The 25,368-nt window shown below is 46.9% G+C and overlaps 1 protein-coding gene across 1 annotated transcript in view; it reads right to left on the bottom strand.

The window, feature by feature from the left end:
• The window catches only part of Alk (ALK receptor tyrosine kinase), a 513,542-nt gene that overhangs the window by 79,727 nt on the left and 408,447 nt on the right, over nucleotides 1–25,368 (bottom strand). Inside the window, exon 9 of the mRNA XM_059248178.1 lies at nucleotides 14,630–14,799. Within this exon, the coding sequence (XP_059104161.1) occupies nucleotides 14,630–14,799 (170 nt within the window). The remainder of the gene's footprint in view (nucleotides 1–14,629; nucleotides 14,800–25,368) is intronic.

The following is a 25,368-nucleotide window of genomic DNA, read 5'->3' as shown; positions in this document are numbered from 1 at the left end:
CATTAGACCAGCTGTGATTTAGGTTTCTCTGCCTTGGATGCTGTCTGGTTGAGTGTCTTCAGCAGAACCATAGAAGAAGAGGCTCTGATAGCCTCTCCCGGTTGGAGATGGGCAAGAGTTCCTTGGGGCTCTGAGTCTTTCCAGTTCAATTACCCTTTTACGGTCAGTTCCCCAAAGATACAGACACCAGGTCATTCCTCAGAGTTAGCTGTGGCCTCGGGCCTTAGGTTCTAGCACTTACTCCTATGTACAGGTAGAATATTCTAGGACAGATGGGAAGCAAGGTCCACAGCATATTACTGCTAAGACTATAACAGACTAGTAAACACACAGGTTACCTCCCTCCCCCTGCCCCAACGTTTTCACTCTTGATAGGGAGGGAAGTGTCCTCTCCACAGCTAGAAGAGCCTTCTCCCTCCCAAGTGGGGCATCTGGTTAAGGAAAAGGAAGAGGAAGCTTTTGGGGGCTCCTCCTGCTATCTGGGAGTCCGGCAGGTAGGCCTCCCCTTTCTCTGGCTGTGTAGAACTTGCTTCCAGCCAGTAACCATCGATCTGCTTGGTTCTGTTTCTCCAAAGTAGATTTGTGAATGCTGGAGTTGATGCTGGTTTTCCTATTTTCTTTCTTTCTCTTTTTCTTTTTTTCTTGTCTAAACCAGCCTTGGCTAGAGATCTTGGCTCAAGCCTGCTTTTTGCATAAGAATGCACCCATCTTCCTATCTTTGCAAGCTTTACAGACAGCCTGTTGAAAGTTAGCCCAGGGGGATTCTGAGAGGTGATACTTTGGGCCACTGGCCAGGTTTCCAGGAGGCAGCTCTGGAAGTGGGTGCTTCCTGAACTCACCCAGCAGATCTTTGCAGAGGATATGTGGATGCTGCTCACGCACAGCCCAGAAAATGCACCGCCTCATTCAGGCAACAGACTGTTAATGGGCAGTGAATATGAGGCCTTTTTTGCCATCCCTCCAGCCTCAGGGATTGACAAACCTAATTAAGTTCACTTAATGATTCTAAGTAGCTGACAAAAAGGTGTGTGTCTGAATGTGGACTGGGGGAATAACAAGGCTTTGGTGAGAGAGGCAAAGAACGCCGGATGGGCCTAAGAGGCATGTGATGGATGGGCACCATAGCTCAGATTCCTTCTCTGGCCATTTAGTAGGATCTGAAAAAAGAGGGGGGGGGGTCCATTTTCACAGCTGGGGATTGTCTGGGATCTGGTCGCTTAGGACAGGACTGGCAGATGCTGCTGAGAGAAAAACCACTTTCTCCCTTTTCTTATTGCTCAGTTGATTTGCTCAGTAAAAGTCTTCTGAAATGGACTGTCACAAGGCTGGGGGTGCGGTATGCATGTCTATTAGAATAATGTCTGCGATGAAAAAGCCCTGCCACATCCATCCTATTATCTGCATAATTGACTTCAGTTACCGGCTGCAGAGGAGGGGCTGGGCCGAAGGGCAGCTTTGGATTCCCAGGACCAGCCCTGGTTGGATCTGAACAGGCAAGGGCTGGACAGGTGTGCAGATGCTGTGAGTGTTTGTGAATGGGAATAGGCCATGGTGAAGGTCAGGCTAAGTTGGGAGCATTTCCCCATTCCTTGAAGCCTGACTCTCCAAGGTAATTTACCACCTTGAGACTTGGTTTCTCCTCTGGGCATAACACCAAGAGCGGGAGAAAAGTCAATACAGAATTTCTAAGGCTGCCAAGGGTCAGAGAGCTTTCTTTCGCAATGAGCCTGATTGTGGTGAGGGAGCCTTCGGGAAAGAGGAGAGTGGATAAATAAATCTTCAGATAAACTGCATGGAGAATCATAGAAACCCTTCCATACCTGCAGGTCAAGGCTTCCAATCGTTGGCTTTCTCTTGTTTATTTTTATTTTCGTTTGGGTGGTGTATGCATTTTTGTGTGTGCATGTGGAGGCCAGAGGAAGACATTGGCACCCGGCTCTATCGGTCTCCCTTGAGAAAGTGTCTCTTGCTGAACCTGGAGTTAGGTTGGTGGCCAGCAAGCTCCATCTCTGGTCTCATCTGCCCTCCCTAGTGCTGGGGTTACAGGAACACACTACCCTGTTCAGTGCTTTACATGGGAACTAGAGACTCAAACTCAGCAAGTGTATAGCAAGTGTTTTTACCCAGTGAGCCATCTCCTCACCCCTAAGCGTTGGCTTTCTACGCTCACTTCTTGGGAACTGGCATCGAAGGATTCTCGAAAAGGAGAAGCTAGAGATGTCAGATGGGTAGAAGACAACCTTCTGGGAGTTCCTTCTTTGCTATCTCATTCCCTCAACCTGTGTCATATCTGTTGCATTCTAGTGTGGGGAGCAGGGCTAAAGGAGGAACAGAAGGAAAGAGGGTCTTGCTTTATGGATGGCGCTCTGGCCCAGCAGGGGAGGTGGCTATAGACAAAAATGCATGATCCACAAGCTTGACTGTGCTACGTCCTAGATGGGAGCAGAGTGGAAAAAGGAGTTAAGGAGGGGGAAAGGTAGAGAAGAAGAAGAAGAAGGAGGAGGAGGAGGAGGAGGAGGAGGAGGAGGAGGAGGAGGAGGAGGAGAAGAAGAAGAAGAAGAAGAAGAAGAAGAAGAAGAAGAGGAGGAGGAGGAGGAGGAGGAGGAGGAGGAGGAGGATGGAGAGGACGGAGAGGAAGGAGGAAGAGAGAGAGAGAGAACATGAGAATGCCCACCCCTACTCACCCATACACCAACCTGTGCACTCACTCACACACTCACAAGACACGCATGCAAGAATTCACCAAAGGATATGAAGAATGTTAGAGATCTCTCGGGGGCATCGTTTGCCTTGGACAGTTACATACTAAGAAAGAGCAGGCCTCTCATTTCCCAGGTCACGTTTTCTGCCATCTGTTGCAGAACCATCTGACTCACTGAATCTCATCTAGGATCATGCACCTGCCAATGTTCAATGAGCCCTTTGGGATAACTGAGGCTGTGGAAGACCATCTAGGCTAGAAGGTACCAAGCCCACTCTTCTTAGAAAAGTCTGGACTATCCATGCCTATGTCTCAGGACATGTAGATAGTCCCCATGGTGACTTCTCCATTTCTGTCTGTTGGTTTGTGGCCTGGAGGGCTGAGATGGTACCAGATGTGGCAGCCTTCTGACAGTGAAAGGACCCAGGAAAAGGATGGTTTTAATTTCCTTCCTCCCTGAGAAGAACATCTTGATGGAGGTGGATTGGTAGTCTTCTTTGCTTGGGGGAAGTGAATTTCAAAACACTGTCATAAAGTAAGACAGGGTTACTGACTTGGTGGGACCCTGAGAAAATCACAAGGACTTTATAAGTGCCATCACAGTATTTCTACACGGCCTTTCTCTAGGATGAGAGATTGTGCTTCATTGTTTCTGTTTCATAGTCTATTTTAATGATAAATCTGTGCTTCCCTGGACAGTGTGACAAATTATACGTATCATCCTTTGCCTTGGAGCAAAGATCATCCGAGCCCATGGTGTGAGTCAGATGCCTGTGCCTGCAGGCAGGAGCATAGAGCACTGACCTTGTCGTAAGGAGTTTGAATATTGTATAATTCATATTATTCAACCACTATGGGACTTCTGAACTTTCTTTTAGCTTTGACCCCTACAGAGCTAACGCCTGCTCAAGCTGGGGAGCATGCTGGTTGGGACTGGGGACAGAGAGACGCCAAGGGAGATTTTGCAGAAATGAATGTCTAGGAGAGTGTCAGAGCTATGGACAGAGGTGCATGTGGGAGTCACGCTGTGATGTCATGAGATGCCAATCAGTCAGCTGGCAGTGTGGGTCCAGAACTCACGTGGAAAGAGGATATGTAAATCATTTGCTTGGAAGCGAGGGTAGAAGTGATGTCAGTGGGGCTCCTCCTGGGGGACAAAATATGTTTAATTGGCTTTTGCTTTGCTTCAAGTATTAGAAGCTCAATTATCCCCTAGATTCCAGACTTTGTGCCTAGGGGGAGAAGGGCTGAGAACATGGGACTTCATGTCCACAGGCATTAAGAGTTATGAAAAACACAAAAACACACACACACACACATCTGTTGACTTGTAAACTGAGCTGTGAACTTTACCAAGAAAATCATGAGCAGCTCTGAACGCCAGTTATTGTAAAGGGGGTTCACGTAGTGCCATTTCGAGCAACTGCCTCTCAAGCCGGGCTCACGGGCCTGATCTGCCTCAGCGCTCTGCACCCTTGATTGTGGAAACTGAGCAATCAAAAGCACCAGCTTGTCCCACATGTCACAGTAAATCACCATTAGAAATGGGATTTAAAGCTCAGAATTACTAATCTACTCCTTGCTTCAGTGATCTGAGATATTTTCTGAGGAAGGAAACAGGGCCAGATCCTTCTAGAGTTACGAGTGTTTGATTTGCACATATCAATGCCTGGGTGCACATTGCGAGCCAAGCCACCAGTCACATCTCCCTTCTTCTCAGAGGGCAACTTCTCAGAGAGCTAGGGCCCTCTGCTGCAATGGCTCCCCGACTGCCCCCTTTCTGAGCTCCACTTGGAGGCTCTGATCTCATCATTTCACATTTGGTTTTCCTCTGGAGCCTCTACCAGACTCAAGGCTCCAGTGAGCCCCACTGGGCTTCATGGTCCTGTTGCCTATACCCAAAGCTCAAAGCACATGGCCTCATACCATTCCCTCTCGCTCAAGCTGGCTACCCACAATCCCCTGGCACAACCCAGAAACAACAGCAAAACATCCTTATCTTCAGACCATTGTTTGCCCTGATGCTGTTTCTGGAATGAATGACCTTGATTGTTATTTCTCTAAGATAACTTTTCTTGTGGGCTGGCCAGTTTGCCCATTTCCCTCATTCACTTGGCCCTGGCTACTGAGATATTGGGAGTTCTTGGGAGCCTGCACAATGCTGGTGGGTTAGGCTGCCTCTGCGTGCGTGTATTCTCAATGCCGTTCAGATCCTGTGGCTTAGCAAAAGGCTGGCCATATGCATGGAGGGAAGTTAATATATGATTGCTGACAATTTGACAGTCAGCGATACGTCTCCAGATACTTCTTGATTCCCTGTCTGGCCCACAAGAGACTTGGATCTGTCATGTTATTGTCAGTGTCTTTCAAACACAGTTACACACCAGAGTCATTTGGGGGAACTTCTTGAAGGGTTCCAAGCCTAAGATGTGGTCTTCTAATCAAAATCTCTATGTGTGGGGCACAGCGATTTTACCTGGTGGCAGCCAGGGAGAGAGGTTTTCTGGCGTAGAGCAACGCTCAGCCAGATCTGTGGGGCCGAAGCTTTCTTGGCAGTCTTGAGCCTTTGCAAAGTAATCTCTTCCTGCTTAATTTTTTTTGTTTTTAGAAAAGAGGAAGTTTGGTGAGAGAGATTCTGGGATGGTTCTGCCAGAAAATAAGAATCTGCTGCCTCATAAAATTTTGGGAACGAAACATTTCACACTTCAGAATAGATCCTGGGATTGATGTCAGCTTTGAATTACGAAGCTTGTAGAGATGCTGGCTGATCAGGGCTCAGAGCAGCTAATGAGGGAGCTGCACTCTCAAGTGACACTCTGGTGGATGCCCTCAGAAGGGAGCTGTATTCCTTGTCTCCTTTTCCTCCTCCTCCTCCTCCTCCTCCTCCTCCTCCTCCTCCTCCTCCTCCTCCTCCTCCTCCTCCTCCCCTCCTCGCCCTCCTCCTTCCCCTCTTCCCCCTTCTACCTCCTTCTGCTTGTACTTCTCTTTTATGTGGGCATACAGCTAGACTACATTTCCCAGCATCCTTGAAGTCTGAATTTTAGCCATTGGAAAGTGAGAAGTAATAAAACACAAAAATCTTCAAATGCCTCTCTCCATGCTCTTTCTCTAGTTGAGTGCAAAGGATTCTAAGGCTAGAGAAAAGGCCAGAGCCACAAAGTAGAAGGGGTGTGGGTTCCTGAACCCACCAAGCACACCTGAGAAAGAAACAGACTTGATTTATCTAGCACTCTGGGGCCTGAAGATTTACTGTTAATCCAATTAACACAGCAGTAGTTGTGTACCTACTACTGCTTGGGTACTCAGGATTTGTGCTGTACCCCGGGCATAGGTGGGTTGGTGACGAATCTGCTCATGGTGGTGATGGGTAGACTCTGCCCTTTCCTGGCTGCAGGAGACCACATAACCTTTCTCTTTCAGCTGAAGCCTTTCCCTCAACACACTCTGGCCCCATTGTATGACCGGGGGCACCCTGGTGAGCCAGGCAGGGTGCATTGAGGGAGAATATTCTAGTATGCTAGGGCTAAGATATGACAGGTTCCATGCCTGTGTGCTGTACGTGAGTGAGGCTCTGGGCTCATAATGGAAGCTTGGGCCCTTCTCTTGTCCTTAGATTTTTACCTGTGACTGATTCAGGGTAATGCTGTCAACGGTGTGTTTGAAGCTCCAGCTGTTACAGCACTGACCTGCCTCTTGGGAGAGCTGAGCCCTTTCCCTTTTCTCTGGTGTTTCTTGCACACATGGGCTCACCGCAGGAAAAACAAGTGAGCTAGCCCTCCCTCACTTCTACCCTGGAGTCTGTTAGATCCTCTAGGATGTCTCCATGTCTGACTGCTGACTGAAAAAGACACCCTGATTCTCCTTCTTCCTTAATGTGTGCCTCTGAATCATTATTTAATCTCACTGGACCACAGTTTGTGAGAAATCCTCATTGTAGCATGGCTGACAGAGAGAGGTCCCTGCATAGCACCTGGAGAGGTGCCTGTTGGGAAGAAAGGTACCCAACAGTTTTCTTAGACTCCATGCTGCTCCGGACTCACAAGCTCCCTCCTCCAGGCATCTGGCTCTGGCATGCAACAACCTGTTTTCCTGGCCAGGCCCTATGAGATAGTCTTCCTTGAAGGCTACTCTGTTCCAGAACATCTATGGGAGCCCATCAGCCAACACTAGATAGGCAGCAAATTCTGGTTGAATAATAAATACACAATGCTGTAACACGAACTGCTAAACAGTCTTATTAATAGAAAACCCAGAGCCAGATATTGAGGTGAAAGCTGAAAGATCAGAGAAGCAGAGCAAGCCAGCCACAAGTTCTTACCTCTACAAAATCCTCAGCCTCAAGAGAGAGTTCCATGTTCCTCATGCCTTATATACCTTTCTGTGCCTAGATATCACTTCCTGGGATTAAAGGCGTGTGTGCTTCCCAGTACTGGGGTTAAAGGTATGTGCCACCACTTGCCTGGCTCTGTTTCCAGTGTGGCCTTGAACTCTCAGAGATCTCTGCCTCCCGAGTAATAGGATTAAGGGTGTGTGCCATCACTGTCTGGCCTCCATGTCTAATCTAGTGGCTGGCTCTGTCCTCTGATCCTCAGGTAAGTTTTACTGGGGTGCACAATATATCACCACACAATGCTTGGGTGATGATGAAGGTTGGCACCATTTCATCCTGAGAGGCATCCTAGGACCACATCTGGCTAAGTAGGGGATGGAAGTGGGACCTCTACTGAGAAGCTGCTGTGGGACCTTGGATCTCAATATTCTCATCTGAAAGTGGGTCCTCGCTGCCCAGTGTTGTGGCCCTGAGCGGGCATCCTGTGCTGGGAAAGGGTATAGCCCTCTGGGCAGAGGTGCATGGGTTGTGGATAAACAATGAGGGGATACAAGAGCCCTGGTATCAGTCCCAGCAGCCTTCCCAGCAGAGGGCACTGGCTTGTGGGGCTCTGCATGGAGACATGCCTTTCTCCTATTCTGCATGCCTCTTTTCTGGGAAGGGACTAGACTGGAGGTACAACAGTAGTAATCAGAAATTTGAGGGAGGGGGAGGGCAGGCAGGAGAGGAGGGACGCAGAGCTAGTCTCTCTGCTGTGTTCCCCTGGTGACCGAGGAGGTGTCCATCTAATCTGGTACATAGTTTTAAGGCTGGGTTTCCTCAGAGTTCTCCTGGCATTGAAGCTCATTTCCCAACTATAGGGAGGGAGACTCATGAAATGTACAGTTAAATGTCTTTATTTTTTATGACTTTGTTAGGTATGGCACATTAAAATATTTGCAATGAGAAACCCTTGTCAGAATCTCTGCTTGGTTTTAGAGTGGGAGCATATGGTGTGGGGACCAAGACACGCTAGAGTGATGACTTGCAGAGGCCTGGGGAGGGGCACAATGGCCAGGAAAGGAAGGGGGAGCCATCCTCTTTGGGTGATGCTGTCCCCGTTGGAGGTGTGAGGTAAAGAAAACAGGCAGAGTAGCCTGGATGGGAAATGTCTTCATCGGGAGGTAGTGGTGGGGATTAAGAAGACGGACAAGGAACAACCCAGAGAAGAGGAGTTGGTTTTGGTTTCCTTGTGCTAATTGTTCTGACAATCCATAACATATCTCATCTAAGGTCTGTGTGTGTACTTGTGTGCATGCATGCACATGTAGGTGTGAGTGCCTATGCACTGATGTGTGCATGAGAGTGGAGACTAAATGTTGATGTCTCCCTCAATCATTTCCCACATTATGAGATAAGATCTCGGACCGAACCTGGATCCCCTCTGATTCAGCTATCGTGGCTAGCCAGGATGGACCAGGAATCTTTCTATTTCTGTCTCCAGGGCTGTGATATCACATCAATGAGTGGCTGGTGTTTTTGTTGGTTTTGTTTTTAAGACAGGGTCTCATTGTGTAGCCTTGGCTGGCTTGGAACTCACTATGTAGACCAGGTTGGCCTTGAACACACAGAGATCTGTCTGCCTCTGCCTCCCAAGTGCCACCAAGCCTAGCTTGGCTTTGGATTTTTTACACATAAGTTCTGAGGAATCAAATGTATGCCTTTATGTTTGCATGTAAGCACTTTACATAATGACCCATCTCCCCAGCAGCTGCTACACCTTACGAAATAAAACGCATTATGAGCTTCAGGGGGTGAGGAAGCAAAGGGAAAACAGACAACTAGCTTGAAATGTCTAAGAGATATGGTCTAAAAATAACCCACGACCAAAATATTTCGCCAGCCACAAGGCCTACCATGTACCCAGTTTCTCACCTCTCTCCAAATACTGTGCTCTATTTCCTCAGGCAGGGTCTAGGGAGCAGACTGGCCTAAGGGTTAAGGGAAAATCATTTAACCTCTTTAGCACTCAGATTTCTCATATATAAAGGGAGTTAATTATAGTTCCTATCCCAAGGGGCTCTTTGAAGGATGAAAGGAGATAATGCATGCTAAGTACTTGTTACAGTGATTGGCTAGCAGTGAGCACTCAACACACATTGGCTCTAACCAGCATTTGAAACTCATCTATGGCTGTGCCAGGAAGCTGTGATGCAATTTCTGAAAAATATGAGTTAAACACAACATTTCCAGGGGCACGTCTAGACCTGTAAACCCAGGATCACCCGCAGTGTCTGGCGTCTCTACTCTCCTTAAACAAGAATGAAGAAAAGGCCCTGTTCATGTTTTTCTGAGGACAGAAAGATACCACACAGAGGGAGACTATTGCTATCCACAGTATTCGTGTATAAAATAAGGATGCTGTGGATGATAGCCAAAAATTGGATAGGAGAAAAAAAAAAGGTCTTTATGGCATTTCTGGTATGAATGCATGGGGACATAACTCTCAGTTTAAAGGAGCTCGTTTACAAGATGCATTTGCGAAACATCTTACTTGTCGCTTAGGACAAAGGATGCAGAAGGGAACAGGAAACGTAAATATCTCCAGAGGGAACGTTTTTTCTTGTTAGGCTATGTATACAGCATACAGCTAAAAGCCTTCCTAATGACAGTGTTGGGGAAATGGAGCTTACACAGGTGTGATAAGTTACGTACTTTATATTTGACTGTACGATTGCGGTGATTTGTGGGACAAGATTTGATCCATGGTGTCTCCGGATCCATTTCATAACGAGCTCCCTACAGAAGCCTCCGCTCTGTAAGCGTGTCAAAGCTTAGGGCGGTGGGAAACACTGGGTTTAGTAAGATAGGTGATTGTGGAGAGGATTACATCCCTGGAAGAGGCTGGTGGTCACAATAAGGGGAGAGAACTCACTTTTCTTCCATTTTGAAGAAAGATAAAAATAATTCCAGCAGAAATAATGGCGTCGACATTTGAGGAGGGGGAAAAGGTGGGACAGAGAATGATGAGAGGAACTGTAGTTACCCAAGGTAGATGTCTGACCATGACTCAGCCTTTAAACACTTACCAAACTCACGTTTGAAATGGTGCTGCCCTTCAAAATTACCTTGAGAGGACATATCTGTATTCTAGAGATGTTGTGCCTGCTCAAAACATCCTGGAAACTGCTCCTGGGATTTTTTTCCAATGTTACTCTTTGCAGCCTGGTTGAAGAATTATGGTAATTCCATAATCATGACAGGCGATTATGTTACTTCTATCATTTTGCATAGTTGTGAATGGACAGAAGAAATGCCATTCACTGATGCACAGCTCCCGGCTGCCAGCCTTTTACACCTATGGCAGTTACTGAGCTATTGCAGGACTGCTGTGTTGTGGGAGCAATCTCACTACAGTTCTTTGGTCTCCGTGCTCAGCTCCAGCTCCCAACTCACAGGCACCAGGGCACGCGATTAAGATCAAAGTCTTTCTTATAAAGCGATTCTGACAGGACAGTGACCACAGACAAAGAAAGCACAGGCATCAGGCGACTCTCTAAAGAGGGTTCCCTGTCACAAGAGTAACAAATGCTGTTTTGGCTCTTCTGACGGGACACAGGTGCTGCTTTGATATATGGAACACTTTGTGGTCGTATTTATTATAAAGTGGTTTGTCTGTTTTGCTAGACACAGGTTGAACAGAGGAGGTGTGCTGGATGGAGTCCAATGGTGAGTTGGAGAATTCTCAGTTCATTCAGCTGGGCTTTGGGGCTATACTCAATTTTTCTCAATACATATTCTGCCAGCATAGATTTATTGAGTTTCCTAGGTGTTAGGCATGGTCCTAGGTTCAGAAATCAGGGACATATAAGAGAGGAGCATGATCTCTGCCTTGTGAACCAAGTCAACTCTTTTAAAAAAATCATAAAGGGACCAAAGAGCACAGGGATGTCTCAAGAGCCATAGGACACATCCTAGATTCACAGATAGCCAGGAGTCAGGGAAGACTTCTTTCAAAAGTGGAATGAGGAATGATACATAGAGGTGTGGATGGCAAAGGGAGAATATTAATGTGGAGAGAATGGAAGACATGAAGCCTGGAGGGAAGGGATCTTAGGATGGTACCATTGAGTGGTGTGGAGTTTGGGGCAGCGAGGGAGAGAGTGAAAATGTGTGGTATGAGATACTGAAGTTGGGATTGGACACATCGTACATAGTCTTAAATAAAGGTCTTATTAAAGAATGTAGGAGGTACCTTAAAACCACAGGAAGCCAGGGAGGTGAATGGATTTATATTTAAAGGATTGCTCATGGGCTGTCCAGGGGTGATAGGGCTCTTATCTTTGATCGGGCTGATAACAATATTTCCTAATGTGTAGAGGTTGGAGAACCTGGGAGTGGAGGTGATTTGAGTGAGGAAGCATAGGGGATAAAGTTCCTAATGATTTCAAGGTCAAGGATTGACCTTGACATTAAAGAGGAAGGTGCTGAACAGTGAAAGGGAGGGCCTGCCTAAGGAAGCCTTGTGGGATGAAGGCTGTGGATGTATATTAAGGTCTACCTCATGGGTTGGGAGAAGGGAGCTGGTTTGTCACTGTCTTTGGTTCATCTTCATTTTCTCTTTCCCTAAATTGTATTCTTCCACTCCTTTCCTGCTTCTCCCATTCACTTTGTGGTAATCCAGGGAGCCACGGCTCTCTCTCCTTGGAGGGAGGCAGAGGAATATGCTTCTTTCCTCCATCAGTGACCAGAACCCAACAGAACGCGGATGACTTACATAGTCATAAGAACCTCACCTTTGTGGTTCACATGATGGGATATCATTTCTAAGCTGATGGTGCCAGCCTCTTCTGAGGCATCGTGTGGGTGGGTGGGTGGGTGAGGGGGCTATTGTCATTTTTAATTATATTCCTTATTAGCAGTTTTTACTGATTAAGCATTTTAGTGTGGACCAAGGAGTTCATCAAGACCCTTTTCTTCCCCAAACCTAAGAGGCAACTGTAACTCTCCGTTTTGCAGAACCTGCCCTGTGCTGGAAGATCAGGGGCTGGATTTGCACTGTTTGTTCAATATATTACTTAATGAGGCCACTTTTTAAAGGCTAGAATGAAAGATCCTGAAATGAAAACTGACACCCTATTCTGTATAGATTCTTTAGATAATCATATTATTTATTCCCATAACAATCTGGTGAAGACGTCCTGATTACAGAAGGGGATGACGGGGCTCTGGGAGGTTCACTAAGTAGGACCAGGTCACACAGCTAGCTGAACTTGTGACTGCTCGATTTGAAAGCCTATGCTCACTCATCAGGGCTCCCTCCCAGCTTTATCCTCTCGTCACCGCTACAGACTAGTTTGATTTTGGGAAGTGAGACTGTTAGCAGGCTCACTCATGGTCCCTCGTTTTATGCCTCCAATTGGCACACCTCCCCTACTGCCTCTAGCTTTGGGAGCATGTTGATGGCTGGTAGGTTCTTTGTGAATGGAGACACCTCCCTCCTGCAATTATGCATGAATTGGGTCACAATGCATTAAGAACCAGGCTGGCTTTTGCCTGAATCTTCACTGGACACTTTGGTCTCAGTATCAATATTGGAAGTATCAGTCTGCTAAACAGCCTTCAGCAAGGGGAAGAAGAAAGGCAAGAACAAAGTCTCCTTCAAAAGAATCTCCGGCAGAAGGGAGTGAACATTGTCAACATTTTACTTGCGTTAAATCCCCTGGAGTGGCTATGAGAAAGAGAACTTGCTGGATTGAGAAGAGAGGGGAGAAACAACACTTTGATTCGTTGGAATTAATTTTACATCTCCCAGGAGGGAGGACTCCAGCATCTACAGCGAGTTTCCAATCCCCATGTGTGAACCCCCCCCCCCAATCCCAAAGAATAAAAGACCAGCCTATGGAGGCAGCACCCACATTTATCCGTCCCTCCACTTTAATTAAATATGTTTGTCCCGGGGTCATTGAGCCTGGGGACGTCTATGGGCTTTGATCATCAAGCCACATACATCTGAAGGAGTGGGTGACTGCTGTTCAGAGTTAGGAGGGGGCTTCTCCCTGTGGCAGGAGAGCTCCCATGAGAAGCTACAGGGATCAGCACATTATGAGGTTTGGGAGAAGAATTCAAAGCCCAGAGCCACACTTATGAAGCTTCATGACAACACACATCACTCTATACCCTGCCTTGAGCCTTTGGTCCTCATATTTCAAAGGTGGGTTCACCAGAATGGCAATTTGAGTCTCTTCTGCAAGACCGTTCTGAAGGCTTCGCCTAATGGTAGAGTTGGATGTTTAGCCAACATCAGATGGTTATCCCTTCCAGTCCCCTCGTGGAAATGACCCTGCCCTGCCTTTTGCTGTGGAACATGTCTGCACCACCCACGGAACATTTAGTATAGCATCACAGGAATGTCTTCATGCCAGGCTGTTTTTACTCATTCACTGCTTGCCTCAGGCTGACTGCAGGTGGCAGGGTAGTGCCATCTTAGGGAGACAAGTGGCAGCTGAACTCCACAGGCTTCTGCTCCAATCCAGCGCCATGTGGAGGTGATGATCTTGCCACCCAACCCTATCCATTCAGAAGTGGGGGAAAATGAGGCTCAGAGGACCAAAGGATCTTGTCCAAGGTCCCAGAGGCCATTAGTAGTAGAATCTGATACGAACCAGGGTCCCTGGCAGAAAGCTCTTCTCTCATTAGTGAAGAATCTGGCATCTACCTCTGTCAACCCACCCCGGGAGCGAAATCAATAGAGCAGCAGTCTTGGCTCTGAGGCCAACTTGTGGGTAGTTTGTGCCCTTGATTTTCAGCTTCTCCTCTTTAAAAGAGAGGTAGAGAATAGTGGTAAAGCTTTCTCACCTACCAAGGTTTTGTTGTTAATGAGTGAAAAGAAAATGGCACTGGGAAGGTGAGGCAACATCCATCAAGTGAGAGGAGATGCCATAGAGATAGGAAACTTGAGTATTATTTGGTAGTAGCTCGAGTGCCTCATTTTTGGCTCTTTCCACAGACCGATCCTGAAGGAAGCTAATCAGGCCAGGTGAGAGCCGCAGGAGATGAGTGCTCATTAGCACATCTCTTGAAGAATCTCGCAGTCCCAGTAATGGGCAGGAGATGTGCATGTCTCTGTGCGTGGATGCTTGTGATGGTTCATATTGATTGCCGACTTGACAGGATCTAGAATTGCCTAGGAGACAGACCTCTGGGCACGTCAGTGAGAAAGATTTTAGATGGGGTTAACTGGGGTGGGGAGACCCAATCTAAATGTGGACGGCACCATTCAACCAGTCCATTTCCTTGGACTGAAGAAAAAGGAGGAAGCCAGCTAAGCACCAGCATTGACGGCTCTCTGCTTACTCACTGTGGACGCAATGCAACCAGCTACCTCACGCCTTGTCACCAAGTCATCAGCACTATGATGCATTAAACCCCCAAACTGTGAGCCCAAATAAGCCCTTCCTTCTTTAACTTGCCTTCATGGGGGACTTTGTCACAGCCATGAGCAAAGTAACTAAGACAACGTCTTAAATAAAGGGCACGGGAACTGGGAAACCATCCGACTTCGGCACCGGACCTTGTAGAGTAAAAATGGAATAGGCGCGGGATGGATAGTCACCCACCTGTCAGTCACATCAAGGAGCGACAACACTGTCCACTGCCACAGGCTTAAGCCTTCGTCGGCGGCGACATGCCAGACCGTTCGGCTTTGTTCCTTCCCCGTCTTGTTCTCCACCAGCACCAGGGATACATTTCCTCTCAAAACCCCACGGATGAGCCAGGACATCCGGAGCTGCGAGGGAGAGAGGGATCCGTTAAAAACGTTAGTGTTGAATGAAAACCTCAAGTCCCCTTCTTAGAGCTCTCAGCTGAAGCTTAACCGATGTTGCGAGAGGCTTGCGCCAGAATTGATTCAGCAAGGGCAGGGGGATGCCCACTGCCTGTTCTTGCTCACTGCTGCCCAAAAGGCTTTCGCTGAAGTTCAAGGATCTGAGCCAGGACCACCAGTGAGCAATTCTGAAGCCTTCTTGAGGTTGATGACATCACCCCATATTTCACATGTTTCTACCTCTGCAGTGGAGCAGTGGGGTTATCCAGTGAGCTACCTTAAGCACACTCAAAGATTTCTGTCCATGAACTCAACTTACTATGTAACCTAATACGGGCGATATTTTTTCATTCAATTTCTTTCAATTTAGGCATGATAGATTTGTGTATTCCTTCAAATAATTACAGGTCTTATTTCGACAATGTCAGATCACATGTTTGCTAACTGGAGACTTCATGATTGGGTAGGCGAAAATCACACACACACAATCTATATACCACGTTCTCTTAATATAGTTATCTCCCCAAATGAGGATGCTGCTTTGCCAAGAGGAACCTGCAAGCGTATGTTTTTGTTGTGTTATTATGAAAGGTTTCTATGGCACCGTTCCCTAGACGTTTGAAAGGGAATTGTAACTAATCATCTAAGAAAAGTTTAAATGCAGTCATGTTCAGAGGCAGTGCATGCTACAGACTGAGGTCTGAAATAACAGAGGTTGTGTCTGATACAGATAATCGACATCGCTGTGGTTCTTGGATTCTCCTGATTTGTCTCTCAAACCCTCCCTGGCAGCTGCCTTATGATTGAAGAGGACAGTGCCACCCACCATAGTAGCCTGACAATCCACAGTGTCCTACCTATTAAACATTTCTCCAGCCAAGCTGTGGCTGGACCCTGAATCCCAATCTGGTGAGCCTGATTTATAGTCAGTCATAGATAGCCTCGTCACATGGACCTTTCCAAGGGAACAAATACTTGCGTCCCTTGGAACCTCTCATGGTAGCTGAATGAATCTGTCTATGTTTTTTCTGTCCCTACTCAATTTTCTTGTATGTCGGATGCCATCACTTAGAGAATTTAACCCTACCTTTGGTAATACTAAACTCTCTTTCCTATAGTCTACGGCATGCGGTACTCTGCTTGGGATCACCTCTGCCACACGTTCTCTCTCATCTTGCTCCAGAACATTGTGGATTTGGACTTGTAAAATCAAACTCTTGTGCCTCAGTGCCCTCGGTGGTTGTTGCTACTTACTCGTTCTCTGTACACCGCCATATTAGACTTTTGGGGTGCACCTAACATGTTGGGTCATTCAAACTCTCCCCCAGACAGTCCTGGGCCCCAGCTCCTGATGCAGTGATGTGATTTCCACTTTCCTGAGAAAGTTCTGCGACACCAGGCACAACCCCTGTCACCTCCCTCTCCTCCCCTCTCTCCTCCCCTTCCAGCCCGAGTGTCTGCTTATTTATCTGTTTGCTTCTGTCCCAGAGGAAGATGCAGTCTTCATTTTCTCCATTCTGTCGTTTCCTGTTCTACCTCCTTCTAGGTCCTGTCCTTTCAACTGATCTTTCTTTATCTACCATCTCCAATCTCTCTGCTTCCATCTCCTGTGTCCACAAAGGATCAGATCTTACCCATTCCAGAAAAAAAAAAAAAAAAAAAACCAAAACCTTTCTATTTGATTCTTGTGGCTCTTCTGGCTTGCAACCCATTTCTGCACACGCCCCCCCCCCCTTTAGATGGTCACATATCTAGTAATAGGGAGGTGAATGACATTTCCTTTTTATTCTCTTTTATGTTAGGGATGGAACCTGAAGCCTTGTACATACCAGGCCAGCACAGTACCACTGAGCTACCTTCCCATTCGTTCTTCAATCTTTTCCCCAACTGGCTTCTATCTTCGCTTCTTCATTATTCAAACAACAGAAGATGCACTGCTGCCTTTAGAACTCGGTCTCTGAACTACATTCATGGCTCCTAAAGCACCCCTTCCCCTCTCTCTCCCCTCTGAAACCTCGTGTGAACCTCTGTCACACTTTTGCTGTCTGTCATCTCTGACTCAGCTCAACAGCTTTCAATGGTTTCTTATTCTCCATTGGGGGGGAAAAATCATCAAGGCAGCCATGGTCCTTCATGATCTAAGGAAATCAACATGCTCGCTATTCAGTGAATACTAATGGAGCACCCAGGCTGTGTCACGTGGATGTGACAGAGACAGATGCCCAAGAGGTTTTTCCATCTTCCGGCAATAGGTTTTAGTATAATCGGGGTTGGAGAGGGGAAGAGAGAGACAAGCTAAAGAGCATAGAGGAGTGAGAAAGGAACCAAGAGAGAGGGGAGAGGGAGAGGGGAGAGGAGAGAGGGGAGAGGGGAGAGGGGAGAGGGGAGAGGGGAGAGGGAGAGGGAGAGACTGGCTTAAAGCCTTCTTAGACCCCTGAGGAGGTGCATAAAGCTCCTTCATGTCATCAGTCTCTGAGATGATCATCTACACATTCACACATATTTACTGTGGTTCATTCCACACAACACTTCCCTACCCTCCTATTGGGTTATAACTCCCAAGTTAGAATTAAAACCATGTAACCTAACTTTGAGTGTGCTGTGGAGCCACTCGGTAGTCCATATAAGAGAGACGAGACAGTGTAAGACCCTTGACATTCCAAAGACTTCAGTCACCAAAGCCATTTGTCCCAACTCTTCAGAGCAATATGTAAATAGAATTAAAACAAATAGCCAAGCAAATTTTTCTTTCATCTTATAAGGGTACCGCTTATATTTGTAACAGAAAACACATCTAGAGTTAATATGAAATCTAAGACATATACTGCAGTAGTGTCTGGTTTTTAGAAATAGATAAAGAAAGCTTAGACTAAGACTGAAAACTGGCAGTCAGGAAACCATTAGTAAATGTGCTTGGCACCATTCAATAGTCCTTGATCCTTGAGTCGGAGGAGAGATGTGCCTACACACGTGTGCTCCCTCAAGACGCAGCACTCCAGAACCCGCCTTCTCTCCCTCCGTAGGCCTACTTCTTAGCTGCATTTGTCCCCCAGTGGCCTCCAGGTTCAGGCTCTGAGCCAATCTTTGTTGGTTTTTTTCTCCTGAGTCTCCATGACTCATTTACTACCTTTCCAGAATGCACTGGAAGCAACTGCCCTTTGCGTCAGCCCTGACTCTCTCGGGGCTCTTCAAACTGCTCTAGCTTCCTGGCGTGAGGACTATGGATGAACTAAGAGTCTGAGGTGCATTAACTGTGCGACCTCAAGCTTCTCACTCACCTCCTCTGAGCCCCTCCTTGCTTGTGATCGGAGCTGTACCTTCCCTGCCTACCTTCAAAGGTTGTTATGGAGACTGAGTGAGAGAGCGAATGGGATGCCATGAACCGCACATGAGATCAGTGATTTTTCAACCCGGGCTGCAAAGCAGAAACAGCTATGGAGTTTTCCAAACTGCTGGTGTCTGGGCTCTACTGCAGAGAGCTGTGGAAGGCCAGCTCCTGCCTTTTCAGGGGTTCTTATGAGGAGGAGAGAGGGATAAGAAAACATTAGATAGAAAGATAGCGAAGAGGAGACCGACAGAAACACAGAATAGCTTCGGGAGGACCTGGGTCAATACCTAACGGCCTTTTCTGCTTATTCAAAAGGATTTTTATAACAATGCCAAGGGGCGGGGCACATGGCCTCCCCCTTGCTAGATCAAAACACATCACACAGCCAAGTGTAGACCCTTCCAAACACCTGGTAACCATGCCTGTGGTCCAATTTTCCCCTTATACAGCCCTGATGGTTAAAGCAAGCTCAGATTCTCGGACCCTGAGTAAATTCTCACTAGGAAACCTCTGTGGGTCTCCACAAAGAGTCTCAGTTAGGAAGTTTTGGAAGGTTCTGGGTAGCAGTAGGCTTTAAAGTCCCTTGGGGTGATTCTGAAGTGAGACCACTGTGGAGAGGGAATTACTCAGTTAATGCAGGGAGTAGCCTAGCTCTCTCAGTGAGGGGGTCCATTTTCATCTTGAACTTGGAGTTAGAAGCAATTCTCCATCACCAAGAAATGGCTTGAAATATGTCCACAGTTACCAAAGCAGAGTGAGGTGACTCTGGGATATGGGGAGGACATACCCTTTGCTATAATAATACCTCCGTCAGTGGGGGCTATAGGTATAAAAATAAGACAACATGTGGGAAAGTGCATTCAAAGTCAATTAGAAAATGACTGCACACCCCACAGGCCACCCAGATAGGAACGAGTATTAAGATTGAATTCCGAGAGTGGTTTGTGCCTGCCATGGGCACTGGGAATTTGCCGTCAAGACTGAGCTGGGTACTTTTACAGAATGTGAAATGTTCCCTCCCCCCCACAACAAGCTCGTGGATGGAAGGCTTGGTTCTCAGGTAGTAGACATAACCTCTGGGGGCAATTTAATAGGAGCGTTGACTTCATGAATGGATTATTCATTGTGATGGCATCATTGGGAGATGAGAGGAAGGAGGAGGCGGGACCTGGTTGGAAAGTGGGTCACTGGGGGTGTGCCTTGAAAGGTGTGTCATGTCCTAGACCCTTCCAGTTTCTCCTCTTCGCTTCCTGGCAGCCACAGAGTGAGCAGCTGTCTTCCATACCCTCCCTCCATGCTGTTTACATCTTGCCATGGACGCACATGAAATAGTGCCAGCTCACAGACTAGACCACTGACATGCTGAACCAAAAAGAATCCTCTGTCCTTCATATTGTTTTTCTCAGGTTATTTGCCATAGCAACAGAAGTTTTGCTACCATGCACTCATTTTCCAGAAGAGGAATCTGGGGTGGTACAGAGAGATGAAGTCAGTCACCCATGGACACTAAACAGGGATGCTACTAGTCAGGACTCCACACTTCCTGTCTGTGTGTGTCCTTTCTACCACACAATGCTGCACATGCATGTAGCATGTCACAGCAATCCTTAAAGTGTTAGGGGCTTACTCTGAAGAGGTTCAGATCCTCGATTCATGAATCATGGTCCTGGGATCAGCGATGTTGGTGCCCCCTGGGAACTTTCTACAAATATGAGGGTGGGGGTGGGGGTGGGGAGGGGTGCTCCCATCCTAACCCGCCTCAGCTGAACTGGAATCCATATTTCAACAAGATCTTATCTGAGGACTCTCAGATTGGAGGAATTAGGGAGATAGTGGATTTTTAAGCCATGAGTTACCATTGTCCCTGCCAGCCAATTAGTGGTATATATGTGTATGTATTTACACAAGCATGCAGAATCTCACACAAATATAAATTTATAAAAAAAAATAACACTTGCTTAAGCCTGTAACAATGTAGTATTTTAATCCCTTCTGGATGTTTCCTAATAGATGGAGGTTATAAGTGGCAGCTTCTGACTAATACACTCTTTTGCATGCAGACAGCGAGTGAGACAAGTGATAGAGACACCACTAGGCCCATGCCACCAGCAATTATATCTCCTGGCTCCAGCTGGCCCTTTCACAAGGGCCTTTTTCCCCCTGCCTCTCGGTGGGGCCTGATAGACTTTCCAATTATGTGGTACCAGTGTTTGTCATTTTATTAATTAAAGTCCTGTATGTAAAGCAGGCGCAGCATTGTGGCTAGGCCTAATGCTATTATTTCTCTATGGCCCTTTCCTCCTCCAGAGGTAATTACTGCAATTTTATGTCTAGAATGCGCCCCGAGTTTGCTATGCATACCCCGTGTCTGTTTCAGAACAATCTCTTGAACTCATAAGGAAAAAAAAAATTGGCGTAGAATTTAGGCTGAAAGATTCAATGGCAGCAAATATTGTTCAGGCTATCTGCAGCACCCGTACCCCCTCCCCCCACAAATGTAGGAAATACTTGGGGAGGGGATTTTTTTTTATAGTTTTTCAAATTACCGAAGGGCAGAGGGAGTGCCTACTATTAGAGCCAAAATCAAGGATGGATACTCCACAAAAGTAGAAGGGAACACATCTGACCAGACCAAGATGGGCAAAGATGAGCTTGACGGGTGCGTGAACGGGTATCCCAGACATTTCCGGCACCAGAGGTCACGTGACAGAGTCTAGCTGACCAAGCTTGGAGCGGTTATCAGGGGCATCCCGCAACTGCACTGGGTGCAGGCTGTCGGGTTTGAGTGTGAAGTGTCTCCCACAGGCTCGTGTGTCTGAACTCCAGGGCTCCGGATGGTGGCGCTGTCTGGGAAGCTAGAAAACCTTCTAGACGTAGGGTGTAACTGGCAGAAGCAGGAAAGTAGAGGCTGGCCTTGAGGGTTCCAGGTTGGCTCTGCCTCTGGCCTAGGCTTCTTCCTGAGCCACAGAGATATGAAGCAAGATGCCTCATCCCATCCCCCCACCACGCACCCTGCACCACACACCACACACCACGCACCACACACCACCCACCACTGTCAATGACAAAAGCCCCTCCTATCATTACGAATGTCTCCACACCTTTCTCACCCCGACACTGCAGGCTATAATAAATTCTCCCTCCCTTAACATTTCTTTTCTGTCGCAGCAGTGAGGAAAGCAGCTTAACACGGCGCTCAAGGCTCTTCTCTGACCTAAGGTACCAGAAGCGATTCTGGGTCTGAACTTATCATTTTAAGAGTTCCTTGATTTCAGCGTGGCATCTCATTAACTGGAGCCGAGAATATTGACTCACGGCAAAAATCCAATGTTTTCTGTTCTCCATCTTCTAATTCACCTGGAGAAAATAAACACCAACTCTCTAGCTATAAATAGCCTAATGAAAAATCAACCCAAAACAGCAAGAGGCTGGCCAGATGCAGATTTCTTTTTTTGATAGCAGGCAAATAAAATATAATGTTGGCAAGCACTTGCAATTATAGACTCTTAAGAAATGTTGGATGTCTGGAATCTTTCTGAAAACATTGTCAGGGACCACCCCAGCCAGGGACATTCATATGTCACTTTGTAAAAACATGTAGATTGCTCATAAAAAGCAATAACCTCGGATCCCTGGGTGGTAAGGCTATGAAGTCACAGATATTTGCTTTTTCTTTTCTTCCTTCCTTCCTTCCTTCCTTCCTTCCTTCCTTCCTTCCTTCCTTCCTTCCTTCCTTCCTTTCTTCCTTCCTTTCTTTTGAGACAGGATTTCTCTGTGTAGCTCTGGCTGTCCTGGATCTCACTCTGTAGACCAGGCTGGCCTCAAATTCACAGAGATCCGCCTGCCTCCGAGTGCTGGGATTAAAGGCGTGCGCCACTGCTGCCTGGCGATATTTGCTTTTCTTTTTGGATTTTTAATTCTTCTTTTTTTTTTTTCTTTTTTTTTTTTTTTGAGTGAACAACTACAAAGTTTGATAACTAGGACAAAAACTACAAAATTAACTTATGGTATACAGCTATTAGAATCAAGCTTCTGAGGAACAATATTGCTATATTAGCATCAAGAATAAGCAAAGAGAGAAGCTCCCAAATTTATATAGCCCTTTGATGGTCTCTGTGCGCAGGTCTTTGTTTCCTCATATGGAAGGAAGTGTACCAATTGTGGGCAATTTCATTTGCCTTATTCATACTCCACTGTGTTTTCCTAATGCTCTAAACTGAGCACAGAAAAACCTTCATAATCAGAAAAAACAAATGCTATACTTAGAAATGCTATACTTAGAAAGACTCCTCCGATGGTAAAGTAGGAACTAAAGTTATCTTTACCCACCTCAGGAAGGGTCAATGCTCTCAGCTGAGCTGTGGGCTTTGTGAGGGACCCTCAAGAGCTAGGAACTGTGAGGGAGGAGGTGACAGAGCAGGGAATCTGGATCAGAAACAGAGGTCTGTCTTTTACTTATCACAGACCATCTCAGAGCCTCAGTGTCTTTGAGGGTGGGGTCAGTCAGTGGCACTCTTCTTGCAGGGGTTTAATCAGATCTGTGAGCCCCTTGCCCGGCTTAGCAAAGATATTTGGTAAATGTTAGGTTCATTCTCCTGCATTAGAAAGGGCAGGTAGGAAATCCACGTTAGCGGTATAATACACAAATGCACATGCTCACACAGAATAGGGTGCAATGAAAGAGTCGTATTGAAGATTTGGACTTTTCTCCCTCCTAGATTCTTAAGAGACTTCTCTTTCCATTCTTAGAGAGAGAAGACAATCTTTCCTTCAAGAACACAATGGTGTGATTTCTGGCCAACAGCCTCCTCCATGCCTCAGTTTCCCTGTGAATGTTAGAGACAATGCCAGGGGACGGATTTGTAAACCTCCTCTAGGGAGCAGGGCTGAGTGTAGATAATGCTTCAACAACCTTCATGAACAGCTACTGGGAAGACTGTGGGCTTCAGGAAGTGTGTGCATGTCTACGGACCCAGAATCCTCCAGGCATGTATGCCCTAGGCAGTTAGGGAGATTGTGTGTTCGACCAGAGTGGTCCTCTGGAGATGGGCCACATGGAGATCAGATTCACCATTGGGAACTATGAATATCTGTGATTGACACTGCTTTTGAATTGGACCCAAGTCTGCTATGGGCCAAGGAAATTTTCACCCACACCCCTGGGCCTTGGACAGTAATTCTTCCTATGCCTCAATTTCATCACGTAACGGGGGGGGGGGGGGGGAGGGGGGAGATTAAGTTTGGATGGCTCAAAGGTATTAGATTAATTCTGTCCTAATGTAACTGTAATGGCTGTTGATTACTTCAGCCAATTAGCGTGTATCCTGGCAGAGCTCACCACATTACAACGAGGGGGGTGACAGAATGCTACTCTCCAATTTCTTAGCTCTATGTGCTGAGCTAAGAATTACTTTGGCTCCACAAGTCTCAATAGGCCCTTATTTGTTGGATCTCTGAGACACACAAAAAGGCCTTTTCGATAGCCTCTCTCCTTGAGGGGCTGTGCCATTAATTAATTAATTAATTATTGATAAAGTGGGTTTATTCAGCATGCTCTCCTGACACTATTGCTAGTAACACAATTCTTGCAACCTGCCTACACATTGCGGATTGCCCGAGAGGAAGAGAACACACAATGTGTTTCCGCAGTGATTTTTCTTGCACCTGAGCACAAGAAGAGGGCTAAGAGCAATCATTGCTGCCATTCATTAAGGATTGTGAAGATTCCAGAGTTTTCGAGTTTCCATCTGATGGTAGCAACAGTCTCACACAGCAAGTAAAACAGGTATTTTTATCCCCAATTTGGAGGTGTGACTTTGTGGAGGTCAGATGGGTCCTCGGTGAGGCAGCAATGGGATTTCAACTCACATGACCTCCGTTGACGTCAATGACCTTGGAGTGTTTAGAGATTTGGCTTTGGACCGATCTGGTTTAGGCCACTTGGCAGCAGATTGACCTTGGGCAAGACATTCAACTCTTTAAGCCCCAGTTTCTACATCCGCAAATGGGGGTTTACACATCTTCACCAGACTGTCCTGATAATGAGGTGATGAAGCAAAATGCTGAGCACCAGGGGACCAATGCTGTAGAAACACATTCTGAGTTAACTTTACATACGCTAAGAATCCCTTCCCCTGGCCCCGGCTGAGGGAGGGTTTCTTTCTTTCAAGGCGCAAAGAATGAGGGTCTCTGAAGGCTCTAATTGAGATGTTTGACTTGCTTTTAGGGTAATGCAGATGAGTGATGCATAGAAACCCAAAGACTGGAACCCTTCACACTGAAAGCAAATTTCTCTCAACTTTCCTATGAAACAAGCACTCCAGAGAGTCTTGGGTGGTCTTCTGCGAGGTTGGCCCCCAAGGAGGGTTAGAGTCAATGCTTGCTGGCTCAAGACTGTTGACTCTCCAAACCACAGCATCCCTGTTTTGCTGCCCACTGGCTCCACACTCCCACTAGACCTAGTCTGTGGTCTAAGTGGTCAAGCCCATAGCCCCATCCTTCTTCCTCATCTGTAGAGAAGAGAACATTCATTCCTTCCCAGGGCCAGGGTAAGGCAGAGGGAGCAGCTCTGCTCTCCCCAATGTGCAGTGGATTCATTACTCTTACTGTAGCAATGCCCTTAGCATTGTATGGGATAGTTGCTATTGGGAACCTAAAAGACGGCTCTGTATCCTAGACACACACCATGGGCCTTCAGAAAAGCCATTTGGAAAGTGCCATTCTAGGCTCTTCTCCCACCTCCCTAAAGCAAAGAAGCATTTGCCCAGGCACCAGTGAAGGCTGTCTGAGATTAGTGTCTCCATCCCTGGGGTGCCGCTCTACCCATACCTAGCTAGATTCCTCTGGGCACAGGAGAGAGTATGACTGTGGGGCTATGAGGAAAGCGGAGGCAGCTACATGAAGCTCCCATGCTGCTCTGACTTATTCCAGATGACTGCATCCCCCTGTAGGAGCCAGAGAGGCCTTATGCTTCCTGCTGAACTCCAAATCATGTTCTCCCGGATAGAGAATGGACAATCCAGATGGATGCCATATATCCAGCATGAGCTCCTGATCCCTGGTCCCAGGGCAGGAGGAAGGTATTTTCCAAATGGTTTTCCCCAAAGATACTGCATAGGCAGAAAGCATCAAAGTGAGTGCAAAAACAACCCCTGGCTGGACCAGTGGGTTTGCTCCTAATTGAGGCAAAGACTGAAGCCTGGCAG

The sequence above is a fragment of the Peromyscus eremicus genome, chromosome 22 (assembly GCF_949786415.1).
Source record: "Peromyscus eremicus chromosome 22, PerEre_H2_v1, whole genome shotgun sequence".
NCBI lineage: Eukaryota > Metazoa > Chordata > Mammalia > Rodentia > Cricetidae > Peromyscus > Peromyscus eremicus.
Note: the sequence above shows the minus strand (reverse complement) of the source record. Positions and strands in the feature narration are given on the sequence as shown.